The 13,936-nt window shown below is 39.3% G+C and overlaps 1 protein-coding gene across 15 annotated transcripts in view; it reads right to left on the reverse strand.

Annotated features, from left to right (window-relative positions):
- Positions 1-1,707: 1,707 nt before the first annotated feature.
- Positions 1,708-13,936, reverse strand: part of SEPTIN10 (septin 10) — a 75,937-nt gene continuing 63,708 nt past the window's right edge. For 5 of the 15 annotated variants that reach the window (XM_017887262.1, XM_017887264.1, XM_017887271.1 and 2 more), the window contains 4 exons: positions 11,872-12,004; positions 4,792-4,979; positions 4,205-4,287; positions 2,907-3,055 (listed from right to left, as the gene is read on the reverse strand). In XM_017887262.1, coding sequence (XP_017742751.1) covers positions 2,907-3,055; positions 4,205-4,287; positions 4,792-4,979; positions 11,872-12,004 — 553 coding nt within the window. Of the gene's footprint in view, positions 3,056-4,129; positions 4,288-4,522; positions 4,980-11,871; positions 12,005-13,936 lie in introns of those variants that run through there. The other 10 variants (XM_017887269.1, XM_017887267.1, XM_017887268.1 and 7 more) reach the window with 6 other exon arrangements.

Raw genomic sequence — 13,936 nt, forward strand, 5'->3', positions numbered from 1 at the left:
TATTTTAATTCACTATGTATTTTCAAGTCCATAAGATGTTATAATTGTTTTATATAGGCTATTCATTTGGATTTATCCATACAGCTACCATTTTCATGACTATACATTCCTTTCTACATCAGTATTGTTTAAACACACCTTACGTGAGTCTATTGTATTTCCCTAAAGGGTTGGCCTGCCCCTGGCCCAGATGCCCCTGCCTGCCAATATCTCCTTCCCATAAACCCTGGAGAACACCTAACCTTGTGAGGCCAAGCCTTTCAATAGCTCCTACTGCCTGCCAGATAGGATTTTTAAACTCTTTCCTGACCCATTCCTTACCTGCTTCTGAAACCTGGCCCTTACCAGAGTCCCGCTCCTCACTGGTACTCGGATGTTGCTCAGCTACTTTCCAGTGCACACAACATGCTGTGCCTTGTACTAAGAATGCCTTCTTCTTTCACACTGGACAAACTGCTCCAGCCCCTCAGGACCAGTCACTTCCTTGGACGGCTCCTTGTGATCTGTGAGGAGAGAGGCAGACACCCTTTTGGGAGTGCCCTGCTCCAAACCCACTTGGTTGTCCAGCCTGCTCTGGCCGCTCCGTGATGCATGGATGGCCTGAATCATGTGTGCGTCCCCATTTCCCAGCCCAATAGGAACACGGGACCTACACTGAGTTCATCTACAATATAGTGATAGTAACCCCTGTAATGCTTTTTCCTTGTGTTGCTTTGAAGTTCAAATCCTAGTCTATGTGAAAGAGCTTTAAAAATCGGAGGGAGTATGTACCAGGATTAATGGCTGCTAGTTACAGACAACTGTTTCATAAGCTTAATGGGAAAAATTTGTAGCAAAACATGAGTAGCTTTATTTTATTCCCAGATTAATTTAAGCATCAGTGGATAATTCATTTTCTAATCATGTGCCTGATAATAAATTAGCTTTGTAATAAGAAGTCATTGTTAAAAAATTTCTTTGTTGTTGAACTCTTTTAAAATAAAATCTTATATGAGACCCAAATATATGAAATAAATTTAAAATTCACATTGTGGTTGAAGCAGGAGTGAGGCTTTCTCACAGCAGTCATCAGCAGTACAAAATGACCACCCTGCTGTTAAGTCCAGAGAGTCTTAGGCAGGTTTATTACGTTCTTTTCAACTAGAAACTTGAATAACTGTTTACCATTCCAACAATCCATCTCACACTTCGAAGTACCTTCTTCAGAGTTAAGGAGAGCTGCTTTATAAACAGTGTGGTCAAATATAGCCACATATGTAACAAACACTCCCGCAGTGTCATTGAGTCCCTCTGTGAACAGTCTGCTCAGCTGGCACTAAGTACTGTGGCGTGCTGGCCTGGCTCTGTACTTCAGGTCACCTACCGTCTAGGACTCCCTGCCTACCAGAACCCGGGTGTCACTGATCTTGCGAAGAAACTTCTGAGCTTGTTCTGTGACACATATAATTTAATTTACTGAAGTTTTTAAAGACTGAGAGATATCTGTGAATTTCAAATGCAAAAATAAAATTTAAAGTGTCCAGATAAATTGTGCTACGCAGTTTTATTTACAACTTGGATGACTTTATGATTGCTCAGAATCTGACACAGACTAATAAGTTTTATTGTCTGAAAATACTCATAAAATACCTCATCTCCAAAATAATTCAAATGAGTAATTAAATGAATGTTTTGAAAATGAGTTTTCAAAAAGGAAAATTAAACACATTTTAGTAAATATACATGTTTTATTTGTCAAGAGTAAATGTCAGTTTTATTTAGAATATTCAAGTACAAAAAATGAAAATTTATATATCTATGACTGTTAAGAAATGTTAGAAATAATTAAAATGTTCTGAGAATACTAGCAAGGCACTGAATGCAAATACCACCTGAAATATGAATTATGTGTATTTTCATATCTTTAATATTCAGATGTTCATAGTTATTTTCTCAAAATGTATTTTAATAAAATGATTCAACCTTATTATTTTCCCCTGGAAGACAGAGTTTAAACAAGTATGTAATGAAAAGTTTTCCTAATGAAAGCTGTGATACACTCATACTCAAAGGTACTTTATCATTAGGAAAAAAGAGTTTATATATTTGGATGTTTTAACTTTTAAAGATATTTTGTTCCACCAGAGTAATACATCAGCCATAATAAGGCATAATAAAGCATGAAGTCATATTAAATAATTTGACATAAAAGCTTAAGATCGTATCACCAACTGGGTAACTGTATCAAAAATTTTTAAGTTCTATAAAACTATTAAGAGGTTAGAGTTTCAGCTCTATAATACATCCCAAAACATATTCCCCAAAATTTTTAGTATAAAAAAGGTTCATCTTGGAATATAAATGCAATCATATAGTCACGATATTAATGGGTTCTGTATTTTCAATGGCACTGACACTTCGCTCTTTGGTATAATGCACTGCAGTGACAATAGCTTGGTAGCAAGACAAAAGATTTAGATTCATCACAAAACAGCAACTTAAAAATTTCTAACAACAGTGAATATATATGAATATATAGGTACAAGCTGAGTATCCCTTATCCAAAATGCTAGGGACCAGAAGTGTTTTGGATTTCAGATTCTGGAATATCTGCATATACACAATGGGACCTGACTAATTACATAATTCATGTTTCACATCCACCTTATACATATAGCCTGAAAGTAATTTATACAACATTTTTAATAATTTTGTGCAAGAAACAAAATCCGTTTAAACTGAACCATCAGAAAGCAAAGGTGTCAGGTGGGGAATTTTCCACTTGTGGGGTCAAGTCAGTGCTCAAAAAGATTGAGATTTTGAAGCTTCTGGATTTCAGATTTTTGAATTAGAGATGCTCAACTTGTAGTATCACTCACTCTGGCTTATGTATTGACCTTGTACTTGAAAGTACTTTTCCATAAATATCAGTAACTGTGGCCGTTCACCAAATACAGAGTGATAAAACAAATAAAAACAGCAAAATCAAAGCACACTTCTAGTTTTTTTTTAATGAAGTTTGCTTGTGATGATGACCTTCTGTGCTCTGGAACTTCTGTTTTACAAAAAATTGGAGCTGTAAAGAAAAAGAACCTTTTGATTGGTACACTTTGAAAGAAAACATTCAAGAAGTAAAAATTAGCAAATACGCATCTAGTATATTATAGGATATCCGGCTATGGGACTTTGAAAAAGCAAAGAAAAAACCAAAAACACTAAACCATATTTTCTTGAAGATAAATTCCTCTAGAGAGCTCTCAAAAAATATGGGTTTGGCCCTGATTTTGCAAACAACAGCACGGTTCTCAAGTGGAGCAGGGTGATAATTTTTACAAGGTAAATGTAAATTATCTTTCATATAGGCGAAAAAATGGGAAATCTAATTTTAGTAACACTGGGTTAAGATGAAAGGAAAAAAGGTATTAATAAAAGATCCATAAGCTTTAAAATCCAAAGCAGGTTGAAAAGCAGTAATAAATTTATAGTTTATCTTTTGAAATTCAATGCTTGAATAAAATACAGCTTTTATACTGACTTATTCTTTAAAAAAACGTAATTGCTGCCTACTAACATGTCAGTACATACTGCTCTAGGCTCTGGGGATTGTTATATCAAGGAACAAGATAAAGATCCATCGCCCTTGGAGAGTTGACATTAAAGATCATACATGCGAATTCCTTCCTCTTTATCAAAAAAAAAAAAAAAAAAAAAAAAAACGTGATAAAATATATAAGCCAATAAAACCTGCCAAAGTCCTGTGGTTTACTTCTCCATGTTTAAAAAATTGAAAGCCACCAATGGGCCAAGATTATGTTTTACTATTTTAAAGTTGAGTTGCAATATTCTGAAAATGGGTCTGACATAGATGCAGTGAGAGCATTAAACCAGATGTGTTGCTCTGTGGGGAACATGGGAGCATGAAATGCTGCTAGCACAGAGGCAGCTAGAGTAAACTGAGGCAGAGTCCCCCAAATGAGCATTCTGAGCAGAACAAGGCATGATGAATTTCCTCAACAGCCAAAGAGTTAAACCGACAGGGACATCTTAAGTGGGAGAAATAAAACAAGGGATACAAAGTACAGAAGGAAATTATCAAAAAGGAAAAATAAACTTATTTTCTAAAACTTGGGTAACTGATTTTAACACATACCCCAAACCTACACGCCTTGTGATTATCATCCACATGCTACTCATGGCCGCCCCCTTGCACTGTGGCCCTCTCTACCTTTCTCTGCATCTTTACGTCCACCACTGTTTTCACAAGTTCTGACATCAACGCACAGGAGTTCGAATCCACAGCCTGGTTCCCTTATTAAAATAAAAATTCTCACAAAATCAGTATCAGTAGAATTTGTTCTAAAAAAATGAACCTAAGAATTAGTTTAATAAAATACTATCTATGTCTATAATTCCCCAACAAAGGGCACAGCTTCATTTAGACATGAAATTCAAAATAACTCATGGGGTCAGCAGCCATTAGCTGTGTACTAGGGTCACGGCTGGGCTATGAAATAAGAGCAGCCATTTTCCCCCAGCTAACTGATCCTTTCTACACTGTGATGTATTTTTATTTTGTTCCTTCATTCATTTTGGCAAACACTGAACACATAACATGTGCCAGGTGCTGTTCTGGATGCTGGGGAAACCGCAGTGGACAAGAGAGACAATGTCTCTCCTCTCCAAGAGCTGACATTTAGTTGGAGGAGGCAGACAAAGCATAAGGAAGCAGAAGTAAGAAGCGCAAGGAAGATCCGACGGGGCCATGTGACAAGTGCGGGCAGGGCTGCCAAGGAGGGTGGCTGGGTCTCTTACTTCTTACGGTCCTTGTCCTTCCTCAGGTTGCTGCCTGTTGCCACAAAGGACTGGCTGTGAAATATCTCGGAGGTAGCTTTCTTTTTAGAGAAAGCAATTATTTCTTCTTCCAAAAGTCTTCTCTTTTCTTCAAGTTTCATTCTCTCTTCTTGGTGAAGTCTCTTAAGGTGCTCAAATTTGGCCTGTAGCTGGAAACAAAAGTGCAATCCCCACTACTGACACAGCACGGCAGCAGAGGCACGCTTTCCAGCTCAGCAACACAAAGGCAGACCCCACAGCACAACACAGAATAACCTACACAGTCAAAGTCTTCCTAAAGTCTCAGAAGTTCACAGTTCAAGGAAAAGTTTACATATGGAATTCCCTTGGTAACTTTAATTCTAAATGAGTTCCCATGCAAAAAATGCTTAAACTAAATATAATAAAATCATAGCTTTATGAACAAAACTGTTTTAAAACACTGTGACCTTTTCCTAGAGTTTTTATTTTCTTGGTGTATATTTTCCCCACAAAACTTCTTAAAGTCTCTTAAGTCCATGCTCAATAAAAATAAGAGATGCAAAGTATAGAAAGAAATCACCAGAAAGGAAAAAAACAACAACACTATTTTCCAAGTAAAATATGTGCAGTAAACAGTTATTGAAAACTGTACTGGTAAACATCACTGGAAAGCAAGTGTCAATTGTCAACTATGTCAAGAATGTCAAAACTGTATTCTATTTTCCCAGTCTTTCAATGTCTTGAGATCTAGGCTTAAAAATATCCTAAACTCAGAGAAAGTTTTACATATAAAAATACTCATCATAGTAGAATTTACACTATCCAATAAAGATAAAGTCAAAGAATACATTAATGCTAAACACATCTGATGAAGCTGTAGGAGAGCAGAATGTGCAGGACTGTTGAGCTGAGAGCAACTAAGCAGCAGCAGATACAGGAAAGCTCTCTGACCTCCCTTTAGGTACCTAAAGGCAGGATATAGATGTACAAAGACAAAAGGTATCCAGCCCCCTTCCCCAACCAGGGAGAACAAAGGTTAACCACCAAAGACAACTTCAGACTCTTTTGGGCCTGGAGACTGGAACCAGACAGCTCTACATTAACTAGCTTTGCTGACTAGCCTTCCTCTGGCAGCTACGTGCCTTCCTCCAAGTTGCTGTCCCTAGAGACTCCAAGTCCTTTTCCTTTGTCTTGTCATTTTTGTAAAAATTAACTGTTCTTTGTTGAAGTTGCTATAGAAGGTAGAATGCAGTCACCTCTTTGAGAACTACTCACTGACTGTATCACCCATGTATATGTGAAATACACATGTTAATAAACTTGTTTGTTTTTCTTTTGTTAATCTGAGAATAAGGGGTCATTCCAATGAAGAACCTATAGGGGTTATACTTCCCCTATACAACTGTTAAATGAGTTTCACAAAAGTTTATAACATTACAAGAGATTTCTCTTAAGTGAAAAAAGCAGAAAAAATTATTTAAAGAATAAAATTCAGTAGTTTTTCATCTCCTTGGGGCTGGAAATCACTTGATAAACCATATAAAGGGAGCAATGTCACCTTGGATGTCAACTTAGGGGCAGGTCTTTTACTTTATATTTTTCCACAATTTAAGGAATGCCCTATATGGATCATAGAAGGCATATTTCTCAAAGCTATGAAGGGCATAAAACTCTGGAAACTCACAAATAAAAAGGAAGCTTTAAAACAACTGGGATATACCAAAAGAAAAATTCTATCTAACGTTTTTACCAGGATGGCTGGCATTGAGTAAGCACTCAATAGATATTACCCATTGTTAATAACAAAGAATAGGAAACTTAGCTTGCTCCAACTGCCACCCTGGGTAGTTCTTTGTGTGCCCTGTGCTCTGTTATAGGTGCAAAAGAGAAACCCTTAGCACACATGTGCTGGGCTAACTGTGGGAGCAACGTCTCCCTGAGGATTACTTAGGAGCTATGTCTTTTTTATTTTTATACCCCCAGCACAGCACACAATGCTGCTCATAAAAGAATTCTAAAAGATGTAGAAGAACTAGTAATGAGAAGAAATACAGATGAAAGTTATGTGAAGTTCTGCATGCAAGTTCAAAGAGACAAGGTCCAAGGAAGAATGTAGGTGGTCCTGGTTTAATTGTGGCTTACCTCAAAAAAAAAAATCTAGGGTCTTAAGCCAGCTCCATACGAATCAGCTGTGTGCTGTGCCCTCTAACAACACAAACACAGTGTCTAGAATCTACATTTTAAAAGATAACCTTATTTTTGGTCCTCTGATCTGGTTAGGTAAATCTAACATTAACGTTTTAGTTCCGGGTAGAAACCTAGCATTCATGCAAACAAAGCAGGACTTGGTGTCTAGAAAAAGATGACATAGCTGGACGTGGTAGCTCATGGAGGTTTACAGGCATGAGCCACCGCACCTGGCTATGTCATTAAGACACCAAGGTGTCTAGAAAGGGGGAGACCTTTGGGAGGTCAAGGCGGGTGGACTGCCTGAGCTCAAGAGTTCAAGACCAGCCTGGGCAACACGGTGAAACCCCGTTTCTACTAATACAAAAAATTAACCAGGTGTGGCGGTGTGCACCTGTACTCCCAGCTACTCAGGAGGCTGAGATAGGAGAACTGCTTGAACCCGGGAGGCTGAGGTTGCAGTGAGCCAAGATAGCGCCATTATACTCCAGCCTGGGCGACAGAGTGAGGCTCCATCTCAAAAAAAAAAAAAAAAAAAAAAAAAGGATGACATACAACATTTGAGGAAATATTTCACTGAAAATCAGAGACTGAGGGAAGAAACCAGAGAGCTAAACTCTGGTCTAATAAAAGTGTTATGTTCCCAACACGGAACAGGTTGTCCTGTGAGCCAGCGAGCACCTGACAGGAGAAGTATTCCAAGGGAAACAAGGTTAAAACAGATAATCGAATAAGGCCCTTCTAACCTAAGATGCTTTTATTCCAGAGGATGTCTTTTCAGAGAAGCATCAGTTCCTTAGTATTTGTTTATTTAAATGGTTCCTGCTTTTAAAAAAGTTATATGCTAGGTACATGTGTGTGTTTAAAGGGCACGCTACCCAGATGTCATTCAAATCGGTGGCACAAACAGAGTGACAGTTTTCTGCACACGTGTGCACTGGTGATGTGGGAGAGGAGCAGGAGTGGGGTAAAGTCTGGAAAGGAAGTGGCAAGGGCAGGTTTCTATCACGTGACTAGAGATAGCTCTCTGGTTACTCAAATGGAGGTTGCGTACCTCATATGCATATTAAAATATCTTGAAAGGTCACAGAGCCCTTCATACATCATTCATGAGGTTGACTAAAAATTTCCAGGAAAACTATAAAGAGGGAAACATTAAACAAGATGGTGGGGAGGTGTGAATGTGACTATTATTCACATTGTGTGGCATTTCCAGCTCTGGCTATCAAGAACTATTCCATACACATGAAGCATGCATTCTTGGTTCCATTATTCACTATGACAGGCAGTTAATTCAAATACATTTTCAAATTCTCAAAAAATTAAAAACAAGGGATCTTTTGTGCTATCAACAGTCACCAATTCTCTTAAGAAGATTAAGTTATCAATATGGTACGACAGTCTCCCCTTTTCCATGGGGGATATATTCCAAGACTCCAGGAGGATGCCTGAAACCACAGGTAGTACCATACCCTATGTTTTTTCCTCTATATAGACACCTATGGTAAAGTTAAGGCACAGTGTAAGAGACTAACAATAACAATTAATAATAAAATAGAACAATTAATATATGTAATAAAAGTTATGTGAATGTGGTTTCTTTCTCTCTCTCTCTCAAAATATCTTATAGTAGTATTTTCAGACAGTGATTGACCACAGGTAACTGAAACCTCAGAAAGCCAAACTGAGGATAAAGGGGGACTACTGTACAATGCTGTATCTTTTGTAAACACTACTTTTAAGGATACTACACATTCTGTCACTCAAAGATCCTTTTAAAAGTATCTTTTTTCTTTGGGAGGCTGAGGTGGGCGGATCATGTGGGGTCAGGAGTTCGAGACCAGCCTGACCAACATGGAGAAACCCCGTCTCTACTAAAAATACAAAATTAGCCGGGCATGGCGGCGCATGCCTATAATTCCAGCTACTCGGGAGGCTGAGGCAGGAGAATCGCCTGAACACAAGAGGCAGAGAGTTGCGGTGAGCCGAATTTCCGCCACTGCACTCCAGCCTGGGCAACAGAGCGAGACCTCGTCCTCAAACGATTTTTCTTTTTTTTTTTTTACGGAGGCTCGCTCTTGTTGCCCAGGCCTGGAGTGCAGTGGCGCAATCCCGGCTCCACCGCCAACCTCTGCCTCTTGTGTGGAGTCTCACTCTGTTGCCCAGGCTGGAGTGCAGTGGCATAATCTCGGCTCACTGCAACCTCTGCCTCTTGTGTTCAGGCGATTCTCCTGCCTCAGCCTCCCGGGTAGCTGAGATTACAGGCGTGCACCGCCATGCCCGGCTAATTTTTGTATTTTTAGTAGAGATAGGGTTTCACCATATTGGCCAGGTTGGTCTCGAACTCCTGATCTCAAGTGATCCACCCGCCTTGGCCTCCCAAAGTGCTAGGATTACAGGCATGAGCCACCACGCCTGGCCCCATTTTTAGAAATTAGAAATAAATACTAGGGAAAATATTTCTCTCTGCTGAGCTAGCACATGACTTCCATCTAAATTCTGTGTGGTCCCTTCTGCCCTGCCCGCCTAGAAGTTAGAGCCTTAGAGCCCAGTCTTCGTGTTCACTTAAAAATTCCCTCGACCAGGGTTCTCAGCTGCCCTCTGTGCAAACCCCTTCTTCATACCCTGTATTATAAGGCTCCTGTTCTCCTCATGTTCATGGTTGTAACGTAGCTGCATTTTTAAATTGCAAATTACTGAGCATACTTTTTGGAAATATGAGGGGCATAAATGTTAAATGAAAAAATTATCCCAAGATATAGACTGACATATCAAATCGGGTAGTAATAATAACTTAATGATGGTCATGTAACCTGAGGGATAAATATAAACTGTAGTTTTTCTTAAAGTGGGGAGGGTATATGAGAAATCCGTGTGTCACACGCAACATGCCTCATGAGTTCTTCTAGAATGTTGTCAATAAAGGAATAGGGAAGACAGAACGTGAACAATATTTGGAGACATCATTTGTTCTGTGCATCTCCCCGCTCATCTAATGTTCACACACTATTATCTAAGCATACATCATTTTACTAACCTACCTATAAAAATCTAGATTTATACAAAAGATAAGGGATAATTGTTTCACAACAATATTGGCAAGGACATATTTAAATAACAGTCCTTTATTATAGAATTAAATAATGTTTTGAGTGGTATCTTTTTTAATAGTGAACTGGTAAAACTAAGAGTCATGCTATATAAGAAACTCTTGAATAAAAGAAACTAAACGAACGTAATACCCAAGTACAATATGTAATCAGTGATTGCATCCTGGTTCAAAACAAAACAGAAAATCACCAAATAAAAGGAATGATTTTGAAAGCCAATCTTGGGACAACTAGGGAAATCTGAATAAGGACTGAAGATTGGGTGAGATTATGGTATTCCTATTTTCTTAGGTAAGAGGAAGGACATAGGCATCCTATACTTTCACTTTTCTGGTGTTTGAACTTTTTCCAAATAAAACATCAAAATTCGAATTATAAATAAATCAGTAAACTATTACTTTTACAAAACCATTTCCTGCACAGTTCACTTACGCAGCAAGTACTATAAGTGTATCTGAAATAATAAACTAGCACAACTGGATTACAGATTAACTCTTCAAGAAATCACGTATTTCCAAGAAAATAGCTTTACTCAAAACCTAAACTGCTGCTTGAGAACTAGAAGCAAACAAAACTACGGAAGTTCAGTGGTGATTTTTTTGGTTCCAGGACTACCCCAAGGTCATCTAGACCAGGGGTCCCCAATCCCCAGGCCACGGACCAGTACTGGTCCATGGCCTGTTAGGAACCGCTGCACAGTATGGGGTGAGTGGCGGGCAAACAAGCAGTATTGCCTGAACTCTGCCTCCTGTTAGATCAGTGGTGGCATTAGATTCCCACAGGAGAGCAAACTGCGCATGTGAGGGATGTAGGTTGTGCGCTCCTTATGAGAATCTGATGCCTGAGGATGTGAGGTGGAACAGTTTCGTTCCGAAACCATCTCCCCTGGTCCGTGAAAAAACTGTCTTCAGGAAACTGGTCCCTGGTGCCAAAAAGACTGGGGACCACTGATCTAGACCACCTAACTACACCCTGAGAGACTGAGAGACTGGGTTCAAATGGGAAGTAAAGCTACTTCACAGCCTTCACAAATCCCCATTTCAGGGCAAACAACCACCCCAGTAACACTCAAAAAAGGCTTTATTAAGCCATAGAAAAAATGTTTATGGCTCATGGTTAAGACACTTCTCAGTAACCTAGTCCATTACAAGCCCTTGATAAACTATTTCAAATGGAAGAATATTTGCTCAAAAGGCCAAAATTATCTTTGGTCTCAGTTAAAGGAGTGAGATGACAAAGGGAAGGTCATCGTTTGGAAAGCATCACAGTAAGACGCATACACTGTGTTGCCACTGTGGCTGTGAGGCCTACCACCTTCAGGAGTTGGCCTGTGGCAAATGTGGCTTGCCCTGCCAGGCACAAGAAAACATCCAGTGGTGTTTCTTCTTTTAGCTTTGGCACTAACAAAGACAAACCACCACTGAGACTGGTTGAATGAGGCACCTAAAAATTGTACACTGTGGATTCAAGGCATGATGGATTTCATGAAAGAAAAATGTCTGCACCCAAGAGGGTAGCTGCTGCAGCTTCCAGTTCGTTATGAGAATTTCAACGATTAGTCACTCCATAAATGCACTACTTTTAAAAAAAAGAAGGCCAAAGTTTTCATTTAATTTCAGGCTATGATTTTAAGTCAATATTCAAATACTATGTGTTGGAAAAGCTACTCTTTAAAGAACAAGTAGCCTACAAAAGCATCTCAAGCAAATTCTTGGAATAAATCCTCCAAATTAATAGGACATCTAAAAAATAAATGCAAATCACATCAAACCAGCATACTTGCCTCTCTCTCAGTTTCTTTCAATATGGCTTCTTTCTCCTTTACTCGCTGCACAAACATCTGCTTCATTTCTTCTTCCTTCCTCTGACGTTCACCATGGAACTCATGTCTTTTGGCTTCATAGGTCTCTTGAAGACTAAAAAGTTATTTGTGTTACTCTCCTGTTAAAAAGTGATATAGGCCGGGTATGGTGGCTAACGCCTGTAATCCCAACACTCTGGGAGGCCAAGGCAGGTGGATCACCTAATGTCAGGAGTTCAAGACCAGCCTGACCAACATGGTGAAACCCTGTCTCTACAAAAATACAAAAATTAGCTGGGCATGATGGCAGGTGCCTGTAATCTCAGCTACTTGGGAGGCTGAGGTGAGAGAATTGCTTGAACCCAGGAGGCAGAGACTGCAGTGAGCCGAGATCACGCCATTGCACTCCAGCCTGGGTGACAAAGCAAGACTCTGTCTCAAAAAAAAAGTGGTATAATTGGCCGGGCCTGGTGACTCACACCTGTAATCCCAACACTTTGGGAGGCTGAGGCGGGAGGATCACCTGAGGTAAGGAGTTCAAGACCAGCCTGGCCAACATGGTGAAACCCTGTCTCTATTAAAAATACAAAAAATTAGTCAGGCATGGTGGTGTGCACCTGTAGTCCTAGCTACACGGGAGGCCGAGGCAGGAGAATTGCTTGAGCCCAGGAGGTGGAGGTTGTAGTGAGCCAAGACCATACTACTGCATTCCAGCCTGGGCGACAGAGTAAGACTCTGTCTCAAAAAAAAAAAAAAGTGATATAATAAACTTTAAAAAATACAAGTGCTCACCTAATGCCATTAACAGGTTCTTGAAAACTGTAACTTTTAAGTGAAGCGACGTATAATTAAACCGATTTTTACCGTAGGGTAATTGATATAAACAAGAATTAAGTTCCTATGGCATATTTCTGGTCACAAAAACACTACCAAACTTGTAAGTAAAGACTCAAAACCTTCCTAATATTAAACATAGAAATAAATGTTAGCTATATACACATTTAAGAAAAATTAAAAACAAGTAGGACAATTAATTACCCAATTTTTGGTGCATCAGTGAGTGATGGCAGTCATCGTGGTGGAGGCGAAATCAGGGAATAAATGTTTGCAAAGGGAAAACTGTAAAGATCATCTCCTACCATAATGTAATTCAAAAACAAATAACGACAAATACGGCAGGCTCACTGAGTTCTTTCACACCACATTGCTTACTGTCCTACATTTGTGTACTTTATAATTAATAAATTTTTATGTTACAATAATATGTATTCATTCATTCTTTCTCCAACCTGCTTACTCCAGTTCAGGGTCATGGATGGCTGGAGCCTATCCTGGAAGCTAAGTGGGAATCAGCCCTGGACAGCACGCCATTCCATTGCAGGGCACACTCACACCACCCACACCCAACTCAGACTGGGACAATTTAGACATGCCCATGAACTTAACGCTGACAGCTTTGGGATGAAGAACCCAGAGAAAACCTGTAGATACAGGGAGAATGTGCCAACTCTACACAGACAGTGGCCATCACTAGGAATCAATTTTTTTTCTTATCAATGTTATAACAAAATGACATTGAACAAAACATTGCTATTCAAGAACCTACCATACATCTCATGTTCAGCCTCATATATATAACAGGTACCAATATCTTTTTACACATGGTAACCCAAAACATGAAATTTCCTATAGCATGAAATATGAAGTCACCCGTGTTAGTGCTGATATGGAGTACTAGAGTCCTGAAGTCTCTGCTTAAGCAACTCCTTTACAAGAAATACCCTCGTTTCAGCCTAAACACGTCCCTCTTTCAATCTCTGTTCACTGGAATCACTGTGTGTAGAAACTTGGAAATCCTGAGTCATCTTTCACTCTTCCCTTACCCTATCTCCCTATCTCATCACCAAGGTCCATTAGTTCAGCTTCTGAAGCTAAGCCTCTTAATATAAGCTTCTTTCCATTTCTACAGATTATCTGATTACAGCCAAACCTGATCTTTGTGATTTTCTGCCTTCACTACTGCAACAATCTCCTAATTCATCTCTGA

This window comes from Rhinopithecus bieti, unplaced genomic scaffold, assembly GCF_001698545.2.
Source record: "Rhinopithecus bieti isolate Rb0 unplaced genomic scaffold, ASM169854v2 scaffold_15133, whole genome shotgun sequence".
Classification (NCBI taxonomy): domain Eukaryota; kingdom Metazoa; phylum Chordata; class Mammalia; order Primates; family Cercopithecidae; genus Rhinopithecus; species Rhinopithecus bieti.